The following is a 16,244-nucleotide window of genomic DNA, read 5'->3' as shown; positions in this document are numbered from 1 at the left end:
TTAAATCCAATAAAGTTAGCCTGGGTGCCCAATGAACACAATTGTCTATACATTACTGTACTGTAATAGATTTATAATACTTTTCACACAAATAATACACAAAAAACAAACACAAAAAATAAAGAAAACATTTTTAATCTTACAGTATAGTACCTTGAAAAGTCCAGTAGTACAGTACAACAGCGGCATACAGGGGCTGGCATTGAGTGAACAGGCAAGAAGAGTTACTGACTGGAGGAGGGAGAAGAGGTGGGAGATGGTAGAGCTAAAGGATCATTGGCAACAGGAGACAGAGGGCAAGCTGCAATTTCACTCATGCCTGACGTTGATGGCACAGTTCTGGTTCATTGCTAGGTTCAATTCTATCCTTTTTTCTCTTTAAAAAACAATCCAGTGATGTCTGGGTAGCTATATAGTACTGTACAGTAAAGTACACAAAAGCACAACCACTTATAGAGGATGCACGCACATGACAATGTAAGCCAGACACGTGAACTAACATGTGACTGGACATGTGAATGCATGGTCGCATCTTTGAAAGTTCACAACTTGAAGGTTTGTATGTAGGGGACTTACTGTAATATAATAGATTTATGTCCATGTATATTAGTAATTGTGTTACATGTGAGTCAACTAAACATTTCAATTACAAAAATATCATTAAAGTAGATTTTAAAAATATATTCTTGCCTATAACTCCTCAGGTTAAAATGCTTTTCCACCACACTTAGAATAAAATCTAAACCCTTTCCTGGCTTTCAATGCAACCATAATTTAGCTCTTTCCTACCCCCAAACTTACTCTTCTTGTAGTCACTATGCTCCAACAAGGCAGGCCTTTTTTTTGTTCCCAAAATATTCCAAGATAGTTCATGCCTCAGGGTTTTGCATTTTTGTCCCCTCTGCAAGCAACGGTTTCCCCAATTTCTGCAAAGCTGGATTCTCCTGTCAAATAGCAGTTTAAATAAAAACACTCTTTTAGAAGTTTTCCTTAGTGACCTAATCTAAAATATTCATCTACGTTAATTCTCTGCCTAGCACTATTACTAACTTATATTTTTCTTGTTTATTTATTTATGGTCTGTTATCACTAAAATGTAGTAGGGACCATGTCTGCTCTATTTATCACAGTTTCCCCAACTATAGAACAGTGACTAGGACAGAGTAGATACTCAAATACTTAAAGAATGAATAAAGCTAACTTAGGTTTTAAACTTTTCTAACGGTTTTATTGCTCTCCGTGGTGGCTGTTTAAAGACCTTCCTGATACCAAAAGGTATCAAATGATATCAAGATCTCATTTATGTACGTTAGTAATCCTTGAAAATGTGCACTGTATAATTTGTGTAAAATTTGCAGGAGTTTTTCCACCAGTCAGATATGTAGTACAGTCCTAGATATAACTATAATAACAATAGAGAAAAGTTTCAGAGGGAGGCTACTGAACTATCAAAAAGTTGCAATATACTTCTGAAGAACATGTGTGTTTGTATGTTTTTCCCAAATTAGAAAGGTGAGAGTAATATAGGTGGATGTTACAAAGCATAAAATTTTTTGGGGGAAAAAAAGCTCCTTTCATCTACTCCTAAGTAAAAAAAATAAAAATAAAAATTACCCCCTTACAGAAAGGTTGTTTTAGAGTGGTAATTCCAGTAACGATGATTGATATATTTTTGTTACTTCCTTTTTTACTCTTTGTTCTATACTTAGTTTTTTCATGTCAAAGCAATCATACTGGTCACATTTTCCATTAGAAAGGCCAGTTTAATGGCTTTTAAAAAATAGCTAGATAATATTCCACTAAGTATATATGATAGAATTTGACCAATCTCTAATTGTTAAAGATTTTTCCTAATTTTTTATGATGATAAGTATTCCTACGGCTAACATTTTTGTCCATAAATTATTTTAAGGGCAGTTTAACTGAAGTGATTTTTGTCCACAACATTCCTTTAAATGGTATTTCTCAAGGGGAAGAGGGTGGGCAACACAAGAAGGTCCCAGGCATTTATGTCTAATTAGGAAAACAATATACATTGCGCAGAGGTGGGGGGATTACAAAGGCACTGCACAAGAAAGCGTAAGTTATTATATTTACTAAAGTAAGAAAAAGCAGTGGAAATTTATCAGGGGAGCTAATCTGGAAAACATTTTGCAAAGAATATGGAGCTAGACTTCAAGAAAGTGATAGGTCTTAATGGTTGAAAACGTTCCAGATAGGTGGAGGTCCTGAAGGACGAGGTAACTATTTGTTAGTGTTCTTAAGTACTAGGGAACAGTTCTCACTCAGGACAACTCATCACAAAGCCTGAATAGTGAGCAACCAAGATTTTTTTAAATCAAAGATTTGACTCCTAACTCCCTTGACAAAAACAACCAAATTTCTTCTTAATCTCCATCATCCACATCTTCTCCCCCCCTTTCATTAGTTTCCCCTTTTTTTGTACCTTTGTCTAAGACTCTCATCTATTTTAAGTAATGGAAATAGGTAAATTCCTCTACTTCAAGGCATGTAACCTTACACAACATTATAATTACTCTGTGGGATTAAAAAAAAGACTGGGAGGTTGCAGCTTTAAAACATGCATGCATTTTAATCTTAAAAAATTACTTATAACAGATTTTTCACACTGTAACAGAAACATTAAAGGATATTAACCAAGAGTTATTTATCAACTTGCCATATACCAAATAAGGAACACAGAACCCCATGATCTATTTAAAATGATCAGCAGATAACAAACACTGTGATTTCCTTTCGTTTACTCTGGCAGGAATGGATTCCAACCTAATAATTTCAGTCTTACTGCCACATAGGAGATGCTTTGTGAACCTCAATGAGGCTGCCAGGTCTAGGGCAGATGTAAGACCCACAGTGTCAGAAAGGAGAGTAAGACTTAGCAGGATGTGTTGTCACTGACAGACTTATAGCCACTTTCCTTCTCCACTTTTTCTTCCTCAAGGATCGCAGCTGCTTTCCACAGACACACCTGCCGACAGACTCCAATTCCTCTCTCCCAGTTACCATCTGCAGTGCCCTGGGGCTTGTCAATTTCCAACCTTGTTCCATACAGCAGAAGTGGAATGAACCCTCAGCGAAGTTCTGGATTCAACCTCAGCAGGATCTGTTTCACAAAATATTTCCCAGCCCCACTCCACCTCCAGCTGTTTCCAGTGTTAGTACTTATGATTCTTACATCTTTTTTAACTGTCACACTATGCATCTCCCAATAAAATTTAAAGTGGAAACTAATATAGAGTAACTGCCCTGTGCATGCTTCTTTTAGATGGCTGGGAACTCTGATTCTCAGGATCTTTCGACCATTTATAGCTTGGGTATCTGTGCTCTTCAGGTACTTTGGTAAGGAAGGTAAAACTTAACATCTCTAACCACCCCTGCCAACCCAATTTTCTTAAGTTCTTCTGAAGCTTCCTAGTCTCCCATTCCAATTCCAGCTTTACGACAAAACTAGACCCTATGGCAAAAAGAGATCCCACAGATGAAATTGCAGATACAGTTGAGACTTAAGCACGGATCCCTAAATTGTGAGATGAATTTCTGGGTTAAAGGTACTCTGTATAATGCACTTCAAGCCTGCCATTAGTACTATGCATAACCAAATAGAGAGTTTATAGGTACAGAAAACAACACAACATTTTGAGGGTATATGGGAGTTGTCTTTTGGAAAAAAAAAACAAAAACAGCACAACATTAGAAGGTATACGGGAGTTTGACTTTTTTCCATCTGATGACATATACTTTTTAATCTAAATGGAAACCCTCCATACTGGAATGTATTAAATAGGCAGAATTCTCTTGCCGGTTTCTCTGCTCTTGGTAGATGTCCTTCTGGCTTTAGCTGGTACCTGTAATGAAGAAACTTCTCACGAACAAATTCCACTGCCCTGAGGAAGGATAGAGCTGGAAGAGCCACTAAAGCAGGGAGCAGAGACGACAGAGGGACAGGTCTGTAAGGAAAGTCTCCAAGAAAAGGCAGCTAGAAAAACGAGAAGGTAAAAAGAGAAAGGGTGTGGCTGAGCTGAGGCAATTTCAGTGTTGTCTCAGCAAGAGCGGGGCTTAACTGTGGTTTTCTCCCGCAAGAAATCCGCTGGATCTTGAGTCGGCTCCCACCTCATTCACCAACCTTTATCTCTATCACCTTGTAGAGAGAGGGTGCGCTCTTGCCAACACCACCCAACCCACCTCTGGATCCTCACAGGCGCAACAGCGGCGCGCCTCCCGCCCACCTACCTACCTGTGCTGCGCCTGCGCCTCCCGCGTGCGCTCTCAAGGTCAGCACCTCCCCCAGCCTCTAACCTAGCGCTCACGGAAGTGGCAATGAAGGACGTCTTGCGTAGCCTCACCTCTGCGTGGCGTGGGGTCGCCGGCGTTCAGCAGAGGGGAGGGACTTCCTGTCCCGCTCAGGCTGAACTTCCGGCAGAGCCGGAAGATCTTCTCTCTCGCGGTGTCGAGTGGATCCCGGCTGTAGAGTGGTGAGGGTAGGTTCTGGACGGCCCGGGCGACTCCTGGGCGTCTGGTCCACGACCTGTCCTTGGCGCCATGGTGAGTCTTCCTGTGAGGGCTGGAATAACAACAGTCGGGAGGAAGGGGCCGGGAGGTCAGTCCTGTGAAGGGAGCCGGTCGGGTGCCCAGCTGAGGATGGAGCGGGCGGGAGCAATGGGGTGAGCGGTAGGACAGGACCTACCACCTGCCTCGGGGCGCCGGGGCCCTAGAGGAAGCAGCATATGTCCTGCCCAACCGCGAGATCTGTTCAGGAGTACGGAATAGGTAGTCAGAATGTTCATGGCCCATTTACTGTGTATGGCCGTGGGCCAGGTGGTCCCAGAGTTGACCTTGCCTCGTTGATGATCTCCTCCCTTTACTCTCAGCTGTAGGGCAGTGGCCAAGAAGTTCATATCTTATAAATGCCTATAGGCTTTCCAGGTGGACACAGTACATTCCCTTCTTGTAAAGGATTAGCACCTGTCACTTAGAGAAGGGGCAAAGTAAAGAAACGGCAAAGTCAGTTTGTCTTTCAAACTCAGCCTTTGTGGAGTTGGAAAAGGTGTCAAATAAAAAATCTGGACTTAATAAGCAGGGTCTATATTCGAAAGGAATAGCAAGGGTGTGGGCGAGGGAACTATTGGAGTGGGGAGAGTGCCCTGACCATAAGATCTGCTAGAGTCTCAAAGATTAGGAAAAAGAGCTTCTCTTTTAAAAAGGGCAGGAGGAAACAAGGCTAGAAAGAACTGGGTGTGGGGAAGTGAGATGAAAGGGTAGTACGATTGGACTGTAAATCAGAGAAAGTTTTACCCCCACGCAAACCTGTTCTGAGGAAAAACTGTTGGGGGGTTATATCCTGTTTCAGACTGAGGGTGGGCCAAAGTTCAGGAACCTAGGGGAAGAGATCTTGGAATTTGGGTAATATTTTGTTCCGGTTGCTCTATGGGGACAAGCAGTTCAACTAGTCAGTTTTGAAGCAAAGAATGGGAATTTGCAGGTGCTATGTCTGCCCTTGTTATAGGTAAACAAGGTGGGTGGGTAATTCCTGAGTCTTGCTCACCTAAGTCCTATGGGGACTGTTGGTTCTTTGCAGTAAGCCATTTCCAGATCACAGAAGGGTGGCAATGGGAGGATTTCTTAACCTTTGCTGTTTCCCAATATCACAGGGATTTGGTAATGTTCAAAATTGTCAGTTACTTGACTATATAAAAGATTTCAAATCCTCATCTGAAGACATTCTGTCTTGGAATTTGGAGTTTGCCATATTTTTTCAGGATCAAATGTTGACATTGTTCAGCTGCTGTGTATGGTGATTCACGTTTGAATGATTTATAGAAACTTAACTGACTGTGAAACAAAAGAATTTCAAAATAATGTGGTTCCTGGTGCTCTCTACCAGCTAACCTCTGACTCTTTCGGGCACCGGTGTGTGTGTGTGTGTGTGTTTGTTTCTTTAAACCTCAGTGAATGGTACAATTTGTAATCATTAACAGTTTTTTTTTCCTCCTTTTGTATCAATGAAATTAGACAAAGATAAGGAACAGTAGAACTGGAAGGCACCAAAGATAATAACTACCGTAACCACCTTCCCCCCTCCCCCCAACCCCAATTTAATAGAGGGAAGGATCTGACGTCTAGAAATAGGCAGTGATTTACTTAAAGTAGTGATAGTTTGGCACAGTCTGGACTATAACCCAAATTTCCAGTTCTTAAATTTCAGCTTAGTATTTGATATCTTGGTCTGAAAAGTTGAAGATAGGGTGTAATTAAAAACTTTAAATTGTCACAAAGAAGCTGAATGTGAACTTGTCAGTATTCTGTAGTAATAGAAGTAGAACCCCTCTCCCCCGCCAGCTCAAAAAAAGGTAGTTTTGTTTTAAGCTAAGGTAAACTCATGATGTTTATCAAAATGCCACTTAAGAGAATGTCACCTGGAGAATGTCACCAGGAGCCAGATAGTTTACTCTCCATTTTGTTATTGCTTATAGTTCTGAGTTAATTACTAAGCTTGCAGCTTTACCTTCCCCAACTATGAAATTGATAATGTCTGTATATGCAAGTGTGGTCATTGCCTGGAATCCTTCAAAGGAAAGGGTTTAGCTATTGTATGAAGTGAACAAGGGTTGAATTTGTTTAGGATTCAGCTTAGTTGAATTGAGGTCTTGTGCACTGCTTGGTCCTAATATAATGAAAAGGGCACAGAAGTCAGAAAACCCAGATTCTGCCCATTATTATATGAATTGGGCAAAATCACTCAACATAGATAAGAATTCCAATTTCCTTCTAGATAAGAGAAGTGGAACTTGATAGGAATTAAAACACCTTTTAACTCTAATATTTATGATTTTGTGACTTCACCCAGGACTTTTTTTCAGAATTTTCAGAAAGTTTCTGATTAAGTAAAATTTAGTCTCATTTCCACTGTCCTGTCCCCCCATTCTCAAGTTTGATTTTCTTTTTTTTTAAATCATTCACCTTTTCATTTTTTAATATATCAGGTTGGTAATACTTGGAATCTTTGTCAATATGTTTGATCAAGTAATTTACTACTGTTTTAAATACAATTATGGAATGGAAAGCAAAGTCTTTTTTATTTTATACCTTGATTTTATTTTTGTTTTAGTCGATATAAACTCATGATCCAGACCAAGAATACTGAGTATTCACTCTTAATTTTTTTGCTTTCATGTTGTGAGAATGGATAGTCCATAGAAAATTTACTAAAGGAATAAAACTATTACCTTTTTGAAAGCTATAGACCAACTTTAATCAAATAGATCTTTACACCATTTAGGCTGATTTGTGGGAGAAAAGTAGATTAGAGCTAAGTCCTGGAATTGTAGGAATCGCATGGCTTATTTTATCTATGTAACATCCTCTAGTAACTTTTACTGTGGGATTGTGCTGTGGTGTGTTAGTTGTGAAAAAAAGGTTGTGAACCTCTGCCTTAATCAGAGTTAATGAGAAAGTTTTCTTTTTGGGGACTGGGGAGGGCTGTTGGGAAGAGATAATGTGGTATAAGTTACAAGAGAAATACATGTAATGTGTTCAAAGAATAGTACAGAGAAAATAAATTAATTCTAATGGGGGGGAGTCATGTAATAGGTGACTTCAACTGAGTTTTGAAAAGTGTATTAGGACACTAGTTCTCAACTTAAGTTCACATAGGATTCACCTGTGATGATTGATAAAAATGCTTATCTGGTCTCCATTATTGGGGGGTGGAGTCTGAGAATTTAATTTTTAATGAGTTTTACAGTTAAGTCTGAAACTCGTGGTCCTTAAAGCACTTTGAAGGAACTCTAATGCAGACATTAGAAACTTTGATAGAGATATTGAAGTTTTTGTGCTGAGTGATAATCAGATGTGTGGTTTGTTGATGTGGTGGATTACTTTAATTGATTTTTGAGTGTTGAACTAGCCTCAAATACCTGGAATAAATTCCAGTTTGTTGTGGTGTATAATTCTTATACACTGTTGAATTTGATTTGCTGGTATTTTGTTTAGGCTTTTTGCATCTATGTTCATGCCAGATACTGGTCTGTAGTTTTTGTTTTTCTTGTAATGCCTTTGCCTGGTTTTGGTAGTAGGGTAATACTGTCCTCATAGAATGAGTTAGGAAGTATTCCCTCTGCTTCTGTCCTCTGAAAGAGATTGTAGAGACTTGGTATAATTTCTTCCTTAAATGTTTGGTAGAATTCACCAGTCCACCCTACTGGGCCTGGTGCTTTTTGTTTTGGAAGGTTATTAATTATTGGCTCAATTTCTTTAGTAGATATAGGCCTATTCAGATTGTCTATTTCTTGTGTCAGTTTTGGCAAATTGTATTTTTCAGAAATTGGTTAATTTCATCCAGGTTATAAAATCTATGGGCATAAACTTGTTCATAGTGCTTCTTTATTATCCTTTTAATGTCCATGGATCTGTAGTGATATCTCCTCTGTCATTTCTGATATTAGTAATTTGTGTCCTCTCTTTTTTTCTTACTTGGCTTGTCTAGAGGCTTATTGATTTTATTGATCTTTTCAAAGAACCAGCTTTTGGTTTTATTGATTTTTTCTCTGTTGGTTTCCTCTTTTCAGTTTCATTAAAAATAATTCACATTATTTCTTTGCTTTTGCTTACTTTGGATTTAGTTTGCTCTTTTTCTTGTTTTGTAAGGTGGAGCCTTAGGTGATTGATTTAAGATCTCTTCTAATATATGCATTCAATGCTGTAAATTTCCCTCTAATCACTGCTTTTGCTGTATCCCATAAAATTTGATTAGTTGTGTTTTCATTTTCATTTAGTTCATAGAAATTAATGTTTTTAATTTCTCTTGAGATTTCCTCTCTGACCCCTGTGTTATTTAGTCTCCATGTATTTTGGGATATTCCAATTATTTTCTGTTACTGATTTCTAGTTTAATCCCATTGTGATCTGAGGGCAGACAATGTATGTTTTCAATCCTTTTAATTAGTTAAATGTTTTATGGCCCAGAATGTACAGTTTGAAGGATGGATTCTGGTCAGGTTTCATTAGTTTGCCACTTAGTGGCAGAGATTTGGGCCTCTTCTCAGTTCTCTGACTTTTCTTCCTCTTCTTTACTAATTCTTTCCAAAAGAGGCTTAGTTCAAATAATCATAGAGACTGTTCTCTTGGTTAGCATTTGGTTGATTCAAGGTTGATTCTGTTTTTTTTTTTTTTTTTTTTTTGCGGTACGCGGGCCTCTCACTGTTGCGGCCTCTCCTGTTGCGGAACACAGGCTCCGGACGCGCAGGCTCAGCGGCCTTGGTTCACGTGCCCAGCCGCTCCGTGGCATATGGGATCTTCCCGGACCAGGGCACGAACCCGCGTCCTCTGCATCAGCAGGCGGACTCTCAACCACTGTGCCACCAGGGAAGCCCCAAGGTTGATTCTTAAGACTGGTTTATACTTTGGGCTCTGTCCACTTTTTAGATAATTAATTCGTTTGTTTGCTCTGGGATAGAAGCTTAAAGCAAATACAGTTGATTTTAGAAAATGAGAACATATTCTAAAGTGTTCATTTTTTAAGAGAGAATTTATTATTTTCTTACTATTGTGCCATGGTTTTCCCATGTTACTAAGTCAAGAATGAACACCAACTTGCCCCAAAGGAACTTTGAAGAAATAAACCCGTTTTGTACACTGCCCTCCTACTCTTTCTGTACCACCTACCCTTGAGTTACAGAAAAAAAAATTTTTTTTAAGGTCCTGGTGAGATGAACATTCTCTTGTTTTTAACTGAAATGATTATGTCTTTTGTTTCACCAAACACTTAAAAATCATGCTCTTACTTCAAAAGTATTTGTTCAATCATTCATTCATTGTCTGTTAAGCAGTATCTGTATGTCATGTACTGTTCTCGGCAACAGAAATATAACTGTTTATAAAACAGAGACATTCCTGTCTTTATGGACCTTATGTTTTATTGAGAGAGTCTGACAATAATCAAATGAGACATAATATTTTTTAGTCTTGGTAAATACAATAAGGAAAGGTAGAACAGAGTTAAGGAAATGATTGGGGTGGTTATTTTAGATAGGGCATTCAGGAAAAGCCACAATGAGGAGGTGACATTGAAATAGATTTGAGTTCATATATATATTCAGCCTGTATACCTGGTATCTTTGAATATGTGTTTATGAACTGCACCCTAAAAAAGTGTTATAGTGTCAGGCACAAAGCTCATAGTTTCTTTAACTATAGTGGGAATCTTTCAATAAAGCCATGTATTATCATCTTTCCATGCAGTGAACAGAAAAATAATAGAAATGTGTGTTTTAAAATCGTATATTAGTAGATGATACTATATTTTACTGAATAGATTACATTTTTTATGACACATATTTTTAGTCTTTTAAGTTATTACAGATCTTGGGAGAATATAACTTATTCACTCAAAGTATTCTGATTTTACATTGTATCTTTACTTACATTAAACAGACTTAGTAATTCTTTTGTTAAAGTAAATTAAATATCTTTTGTGTTTTGACCATAAACAAAGATTTAGGAAAACCTGAAATAATTTCACCTTTGATACTTTGATGTTGAAGCTCAGGATTTTAATATCTGACTATAGTGTTTTATTTATTTTTTAAAAATTGTAAGATGTTACAAAAACCAACTGCTCAAACATGCGTATCTTTAAAAATGACTTTGGGAAGAATACAATAAATATATGATATTGAAAGTCTGCTTGAACCAGAACTAGATGACCTCCATAGTTTGTTTCAAGGTTCTGTGATTCTGGATGTGTGATTTTGTGAATATTATTGATGTACTTTTAGTTAAATGTACATTGAGGGAACAAAGGAGGGAATATTCAATTTGTATGGAGTTTAAGAAGGATTTCACAAATGACTAGGTCTTTAAGCGTAAGTGGAAATATGTCAGGTAGATAAGAAATTGAGTGTTACTTTTCCTCAATAGCAATAATAGCTGCATTTATTTAAAGTTAATATTTATCTACTCTACTTATATTAACTTAACTAAATACTTATAAAGTTATTCAGTCTTGGGTTTTTTTTTAACTTCCTACTATTTTTTTTTTTAATCTCCGTATTTTACCTCCTTTTTTTTTTAACCTCTGTTTTACAGATGTAGAAATGGAGGCACAGCGACATTAGAGTAGTTCATCCAAAATCACATCTATTGGTGGTGGAATTTGACTTCTAAATCAGGCTGTTTGGCCACTGTACTGTTGTGCCAATCTTATTGTTTATCTTTGATAAGTTTTAACTTATGAAAGGATTGAATTTCAAAAACATTTTCCTATAGAAGTAATATTATAATTAGTGATTATATTTCTAGAAAATCCTTCCCAACTTAGTTACTACGTAGTATCACATCTCATGGTATTAGAGAAATTAATTATTACTGTCATGTGTAGCGCTAATGATTGGCATTTCTAACTCAGATGCTAAATACATCTGACACTGCTGCAGTAAGTCACAATAAGGATTCTGTCATATTCCTTTTACCTTAACTGGCACTCCTTCACGCCAAAGCATTAATTTCCCTTAGGCCTGGGGTTGAACTAGTAACACTGATGAAGTGTGGAGCAATTAGAGAACTGGGGATGAGGACCTGTGGTGAATTGGAATTTCTTATCAGCTTAAGCATGTAGTGTGTCACATTTGTTCCAAGCCTGTCTCACAGCCCATTTCTTTTCCTGAGGGCTCTCAGGATTGGCTTGCTTCTTTTCTTTTCACTTGGATTACCTATTGCTTGCAACTAGAACTTTGTTCCCTCCCTGAGTTGCAAAGAAGAATGTGGTCTTGTAGAGTATTTTGCCTTCCCTCCCAGACATTCAGCACTCTAGTAAAGGTTTTTCCTGCTAGAAGAATTTGTAAAAGTTATCTCCCCATGTAACTTCTGACAGACCATGAACTAATTATCTATCTATCTAGCTAGATATTTATTATAAAGATCCTTTAGGGAAAAAAATAGAAGTGCTAGATGATAATGATGAATCTTTGCAATAAATTTTTGGAAGTAGAGAGGTTTGGATTGTGAAGAAGAGATGAGATGGAAATACTAAGGGACATTGGTTAGAGAAAGGGAGACTTTTCTCCAGCAGTAGAAATTACTTAGGAAGTAGGAACTTCAACAAGCTCCATATTATAAATATATGATAGTAGACTGCCATCAGTTAATGTCACAGATAAGGCACTGCTAAGGCTATGGCCATTTTTCTTTCTTTTTCTTTTTTTTTTTTTTTTTGCGGTACGCGGGCCTCTCACCGCTGCAGCCTCTCCCGTTGCGGAGCACAGGCCCCGGACGCGCAGGCCCAGCAGCCATGGCTCACGGACCCAGCCGCTCCGCGGCATGTGGGATCTTCCCGGACTGGGGCACGAACCCGTGTCCCCCACATCGGCAGGCGAACTCTCAACCACTGCTCCACCAGGGAAGCCCTTCCTAGTCCAATTTTAAGCCAAAAATGAATTTGAAAAGAATCTGGATAACTGCAATTAGAATTGCCAACGAAATATATATTCCAGTCAGGAGGGACAGATAAGAAAGCTTCGGTAAAATTCATTGTAGTGTAAATAGTAACTTTAACTGAGACATTAGTTCTTTAAAACTATTTTTTAATTTGATTTCAGCTAACATTTATTGAGTACTTATTCTTGACTTCAGTAGTTTCTCAATCATTACTGTCAGAAGTAGTTATGGTCATCATAGTTCTTTCTCTTGATAGTCACTAAAAATTTTTTCAAATCATAAAGAAAATGAATCATTTAATAAGAGAATTGGCCAAGTAGCTAAGTTTAAAAAAAAAAAAAAAAGGACTGTAGAACCTCTGGCGTTCACAAATCTAAGAGAAATTCCTGCAAACCACTATTTGAGGTAAGAATGCTGGGCAGTGGGCTAGGTGTACTCCTTTACATTAACTTGGAGCTCTGATTTCTATGTAGGTCTCCTATAAATATTAGCTCATTTAATTCTTATGAGGAAGTGATAATTATTCATTCCCATTAGCAATAACCACATATCACAGGCTTTGATGGTGGCTTAAGAAATGGTAAATATGTGAATGCCAACAATCTGTTGTTTATTTAATTAAAGTATTACAGTCATCATCAGTAGGCTTTTTTAAGATTTTGGAGATCATTTGCCAACTCCTGTCATTTTGTAGATAAGGAATGAGTCCTAGAGAGGGCTTCTCTGATTGCTGTACTAATGCTAGTTAGTGACAGAACTACCTCGATTCTAGTGTTTGATTATCCAACATATTAAAATATTAACACTGAATGAATTTTTCTAACAGTTAATATTAGGGGTGCACATTAAGTTTTCTTGGCTTTTGTATTTGGCTTAAAATTTAGAGGTAAGCTGAAATTTTTATTTTGAATTGTTTAATAAAGCTTTATTAACACACTTACCAAAGTTTGAAAGTATTTGCAATATTTACTGCATTAAATTGAGAGGATTATCTTGTAAAAATAGCTACAACTCTTTGCGGTTTTTTTTTTTTAACATCTTTATTGGAGTATAATTGCTTTACAATGGTGTGTTAGTTTCTGCTTTATAACAAAGTGATTCAGCTATACATATACATATATCCCCATATCTCTTTCCTCTTGCTTCTCCCTCCCTCCCACCCTCTCTATCCCACCCCTAAAATAGCTACAGCTCTTAACTCTGAGGTATGCAGAGTGCATGATATATTGTCTTTCAGTCTTAAAGTGAATTATTTTCTTCTTTATTGTGAATAAAGTTCAGTGTTTGGCATGTATAGGAAACTGAATATAGTGAAGAACAGTGGGCAAATTTATGTTTTATCCTTTTATTTCATCTAAAAAGTAAATATTCGACTTGTAACGAAAGCCTGTCTTGCAAGGCACTTTCCTGGGAATGGGGTTGGGGCTAAGAAATGAGTTAAGTACAGTTCTAGTGGGGGAGAGACCCTTAAATTACAGCTCAGCATGATAAAGTCTGTTTTGGAGTTATGCATATATTTTTTAGTAGCCAGGAAGGTTTTATAGAGGAAATGAATGTTGAGGAATGAGGAGGAATTGGTTAGAACAAGCAAGATGATTTGTAAATGTCAAATATAAATTTATTAGTTTTGACTAATAGCTTTTTTGAGTATAGATATGTAGGGACATTTTTTATATTGTCAGAAAATACTCTTACAGTTAAGGAAGAGTGGCAGAATTTAGGGATGTCTTACATTAAACCTTTTGTATTTTACTTATCAGTATTATAATAAAACATTTATGCCTGTTTTGCTTAGAGATAAAGTAGCTTGTTAACATCTTTAAAAATATTTAAGTTTTCATCATTTTAATGACTGTATGGTATTGCTTCACATGAGATATTGCATAATTTATTCAACCTACTGTAACTGGAAAGTTATCTTTTACAATAAACAACTAGGGACTTCCCTGGTGGCACAGTGGCTAAGAATCTGCCTGCCAATGCAGGGGACACAGATTCGAACCCTGGTCTGGGAAGATCCCACGTGCCGCGGAGCAACTAAGCCCGCGAGCCACAACTACTGAGCCTACGCTCTAGAGCTCGTAAGCCACAACTACTGAGCCCACGTGCCACAAGTACTGAAGCCGGCGCGCCTAGAGCCCGTGCTCCGCAACAAGAGAAGCCACCACAATGAAAAGCCTGCATGCTGCAGAGAAGAGTAGCCCCCGCTCTAGAGAAAGCTGCTTGCAGCAATGAAGACCCAATGCAGGCCAAAATAAATAAATTTATAAAAAAATAAAATAAACAACTATTAATTTCAACACATATGATGTTGAAATTAATAAAATGGTTTATGAATTATATTTAATTAGAGTGTCCCGTATTCTTGGGAAAAAGCATCTTGATCCTTGCACTCTATTTCTTTCCCCCCCCCCCCGGTATGTGGGCCTCTCACTGTTGTGGCCTCTCCTGTTGCGGAGCACAGGCTCCGGACGCGCAGGCTCAGCGGCCATGGCTCACGGGCCTAGCTGCTCTGCGGCATGTGGGATCTTCCCGGACTGGGGCACGAACCCGTGTCCCCTGCATCGGCAGGCGGACTCTCAACCACTGTGCCACCAGGGAAGCCCCTTTGCACTCTATTTCTTGTTGGTCTCCCACTTTGCCTTATCAATTTATATCATAAGAAAAATATCTAAAGTTTTTTTCAGAGGTTAATCAAATTCTGAAAAACGGCTTTCTATCATCATCTTCAGCAGAAGATCTGGACTGCTATTACTGAATATAGTTATGTCAAATTCATGCATTCTACTATGTTGTAGGTCTAATTAAGATATTTAGGGTGAACCAAGGCATTTTATTGAAGGTTTGTGGTTTTGGACCTTAGTTTTAAAGTACATTAAATTTCTTATTCTGAATTCGGAAACAATAAAAATTTCTGCTTGTACTTTTTACTCTAAAGAAATTAAATTTTGTGGTGCAAAACATCGATGTTGGCAAACCAGACTAATTCTGTAAACATTTAAATTTGAAAACCCATGTCGTTTGAGTTCAAATCATAGTTGTTGGTGATTGTGTTTTCCAATTCCCTTTCTGTCAATTTACCTTCTATATATTATGTGTATATAATTCTGTTTGTAGTAACAATTTGAACCATATGAAATTGCTGTTTTGTAGGTCAAAACAAATATCTGATTTCATATGATTCAATCAATATGTCTGTTAAATATCAATAGGTGACTTTATTCATATTCGTTAACTGCTTTCCTACCAAAACCTTTTATTTTCATTTCATTTGTTTAGCAAAGGCCTCCTTATTTTCAGGTCTGTTTACTGTGTCTGTAAGGGCTGGAGCTATGATATAAAACCAGATAAAGGCCATTGATAGCCTGTATAATGAACCCTGGGATTCTAGGGATGGTCTTCGGGGAGGAATTCTCCCTGCCTATTCATGATTGTTGTATGCTTTTATCTGCTTTGGCATTATGTGGAAGAATTTCTCTTCTGGGTGAAATTTAGATAGCCCTCAATTCTATTAAAGAACTTACTGGAAGTAATTGTTTTTAAAAATGCAGCTTGGGTTTGTCAGTCATCTACATGTATAAGTTCATCAGACCTTTCTTAAGTTTCTGGACATCCTCTCAGTCACATTGCCAAGATCTTGACCTGGATGCGGTTATTTTTCAAGATCTCTCAAACTTTGTCCACTTTGGTCATTTCTTTGGCTCTCTTGACCAGCTACTTAATTATCCTGCAGATTTAACCTTTAACTCCACATCTTTCATTTCTCTGATGTTGTACCTGAGTTACTGAGTCAT

At 37.7% G+C, this 16,244-nt stretch overlaps 1 protein-coding gene across 1 annotated transcript in view; it reads left to right on the top strand.

Moving 5' to 3' along the window:
- Nucleotides 1-4,443: 4,443 nt before the first annotated feature.
- The window catches only part of TMEM161B (transmembrane protein 161B), a 69,064-nt gene continuing 57,263 nt past the window's right edge, over nucleotides 4,444-16,244 (top strand). The window contains exon 1 of the mRNA XM_082651349.1: nucleotides 4,444-4,563. Coding sequence (XP_082507475.1) covers nucleotides 4,561-4,563 — 3 coding nt within the window. The 5' untranslated portion in view covers nucleotides 4,444-4,560. The remainder of the gene's footprint in view (nucleotides 4,564-16,244) is intronic.

Source organism: Grampus griseus (genome assembly GCF_964374135.1).
Source record: "Grampus griseus genome assembly, chromosome: 3".
In the NCBI taxonomy this organism is placed as follows: domain Eukaryota; kingdom Metazoa; phylum Chordata; class Mammalia; order Artiodactyla; family Delphinidae; genus Grampus; species Grampus griseus.
Note: the sequence above shows the minus strand (reverse complement) of the source record. Positions and strands in the feature narration are given on the sequence as shown.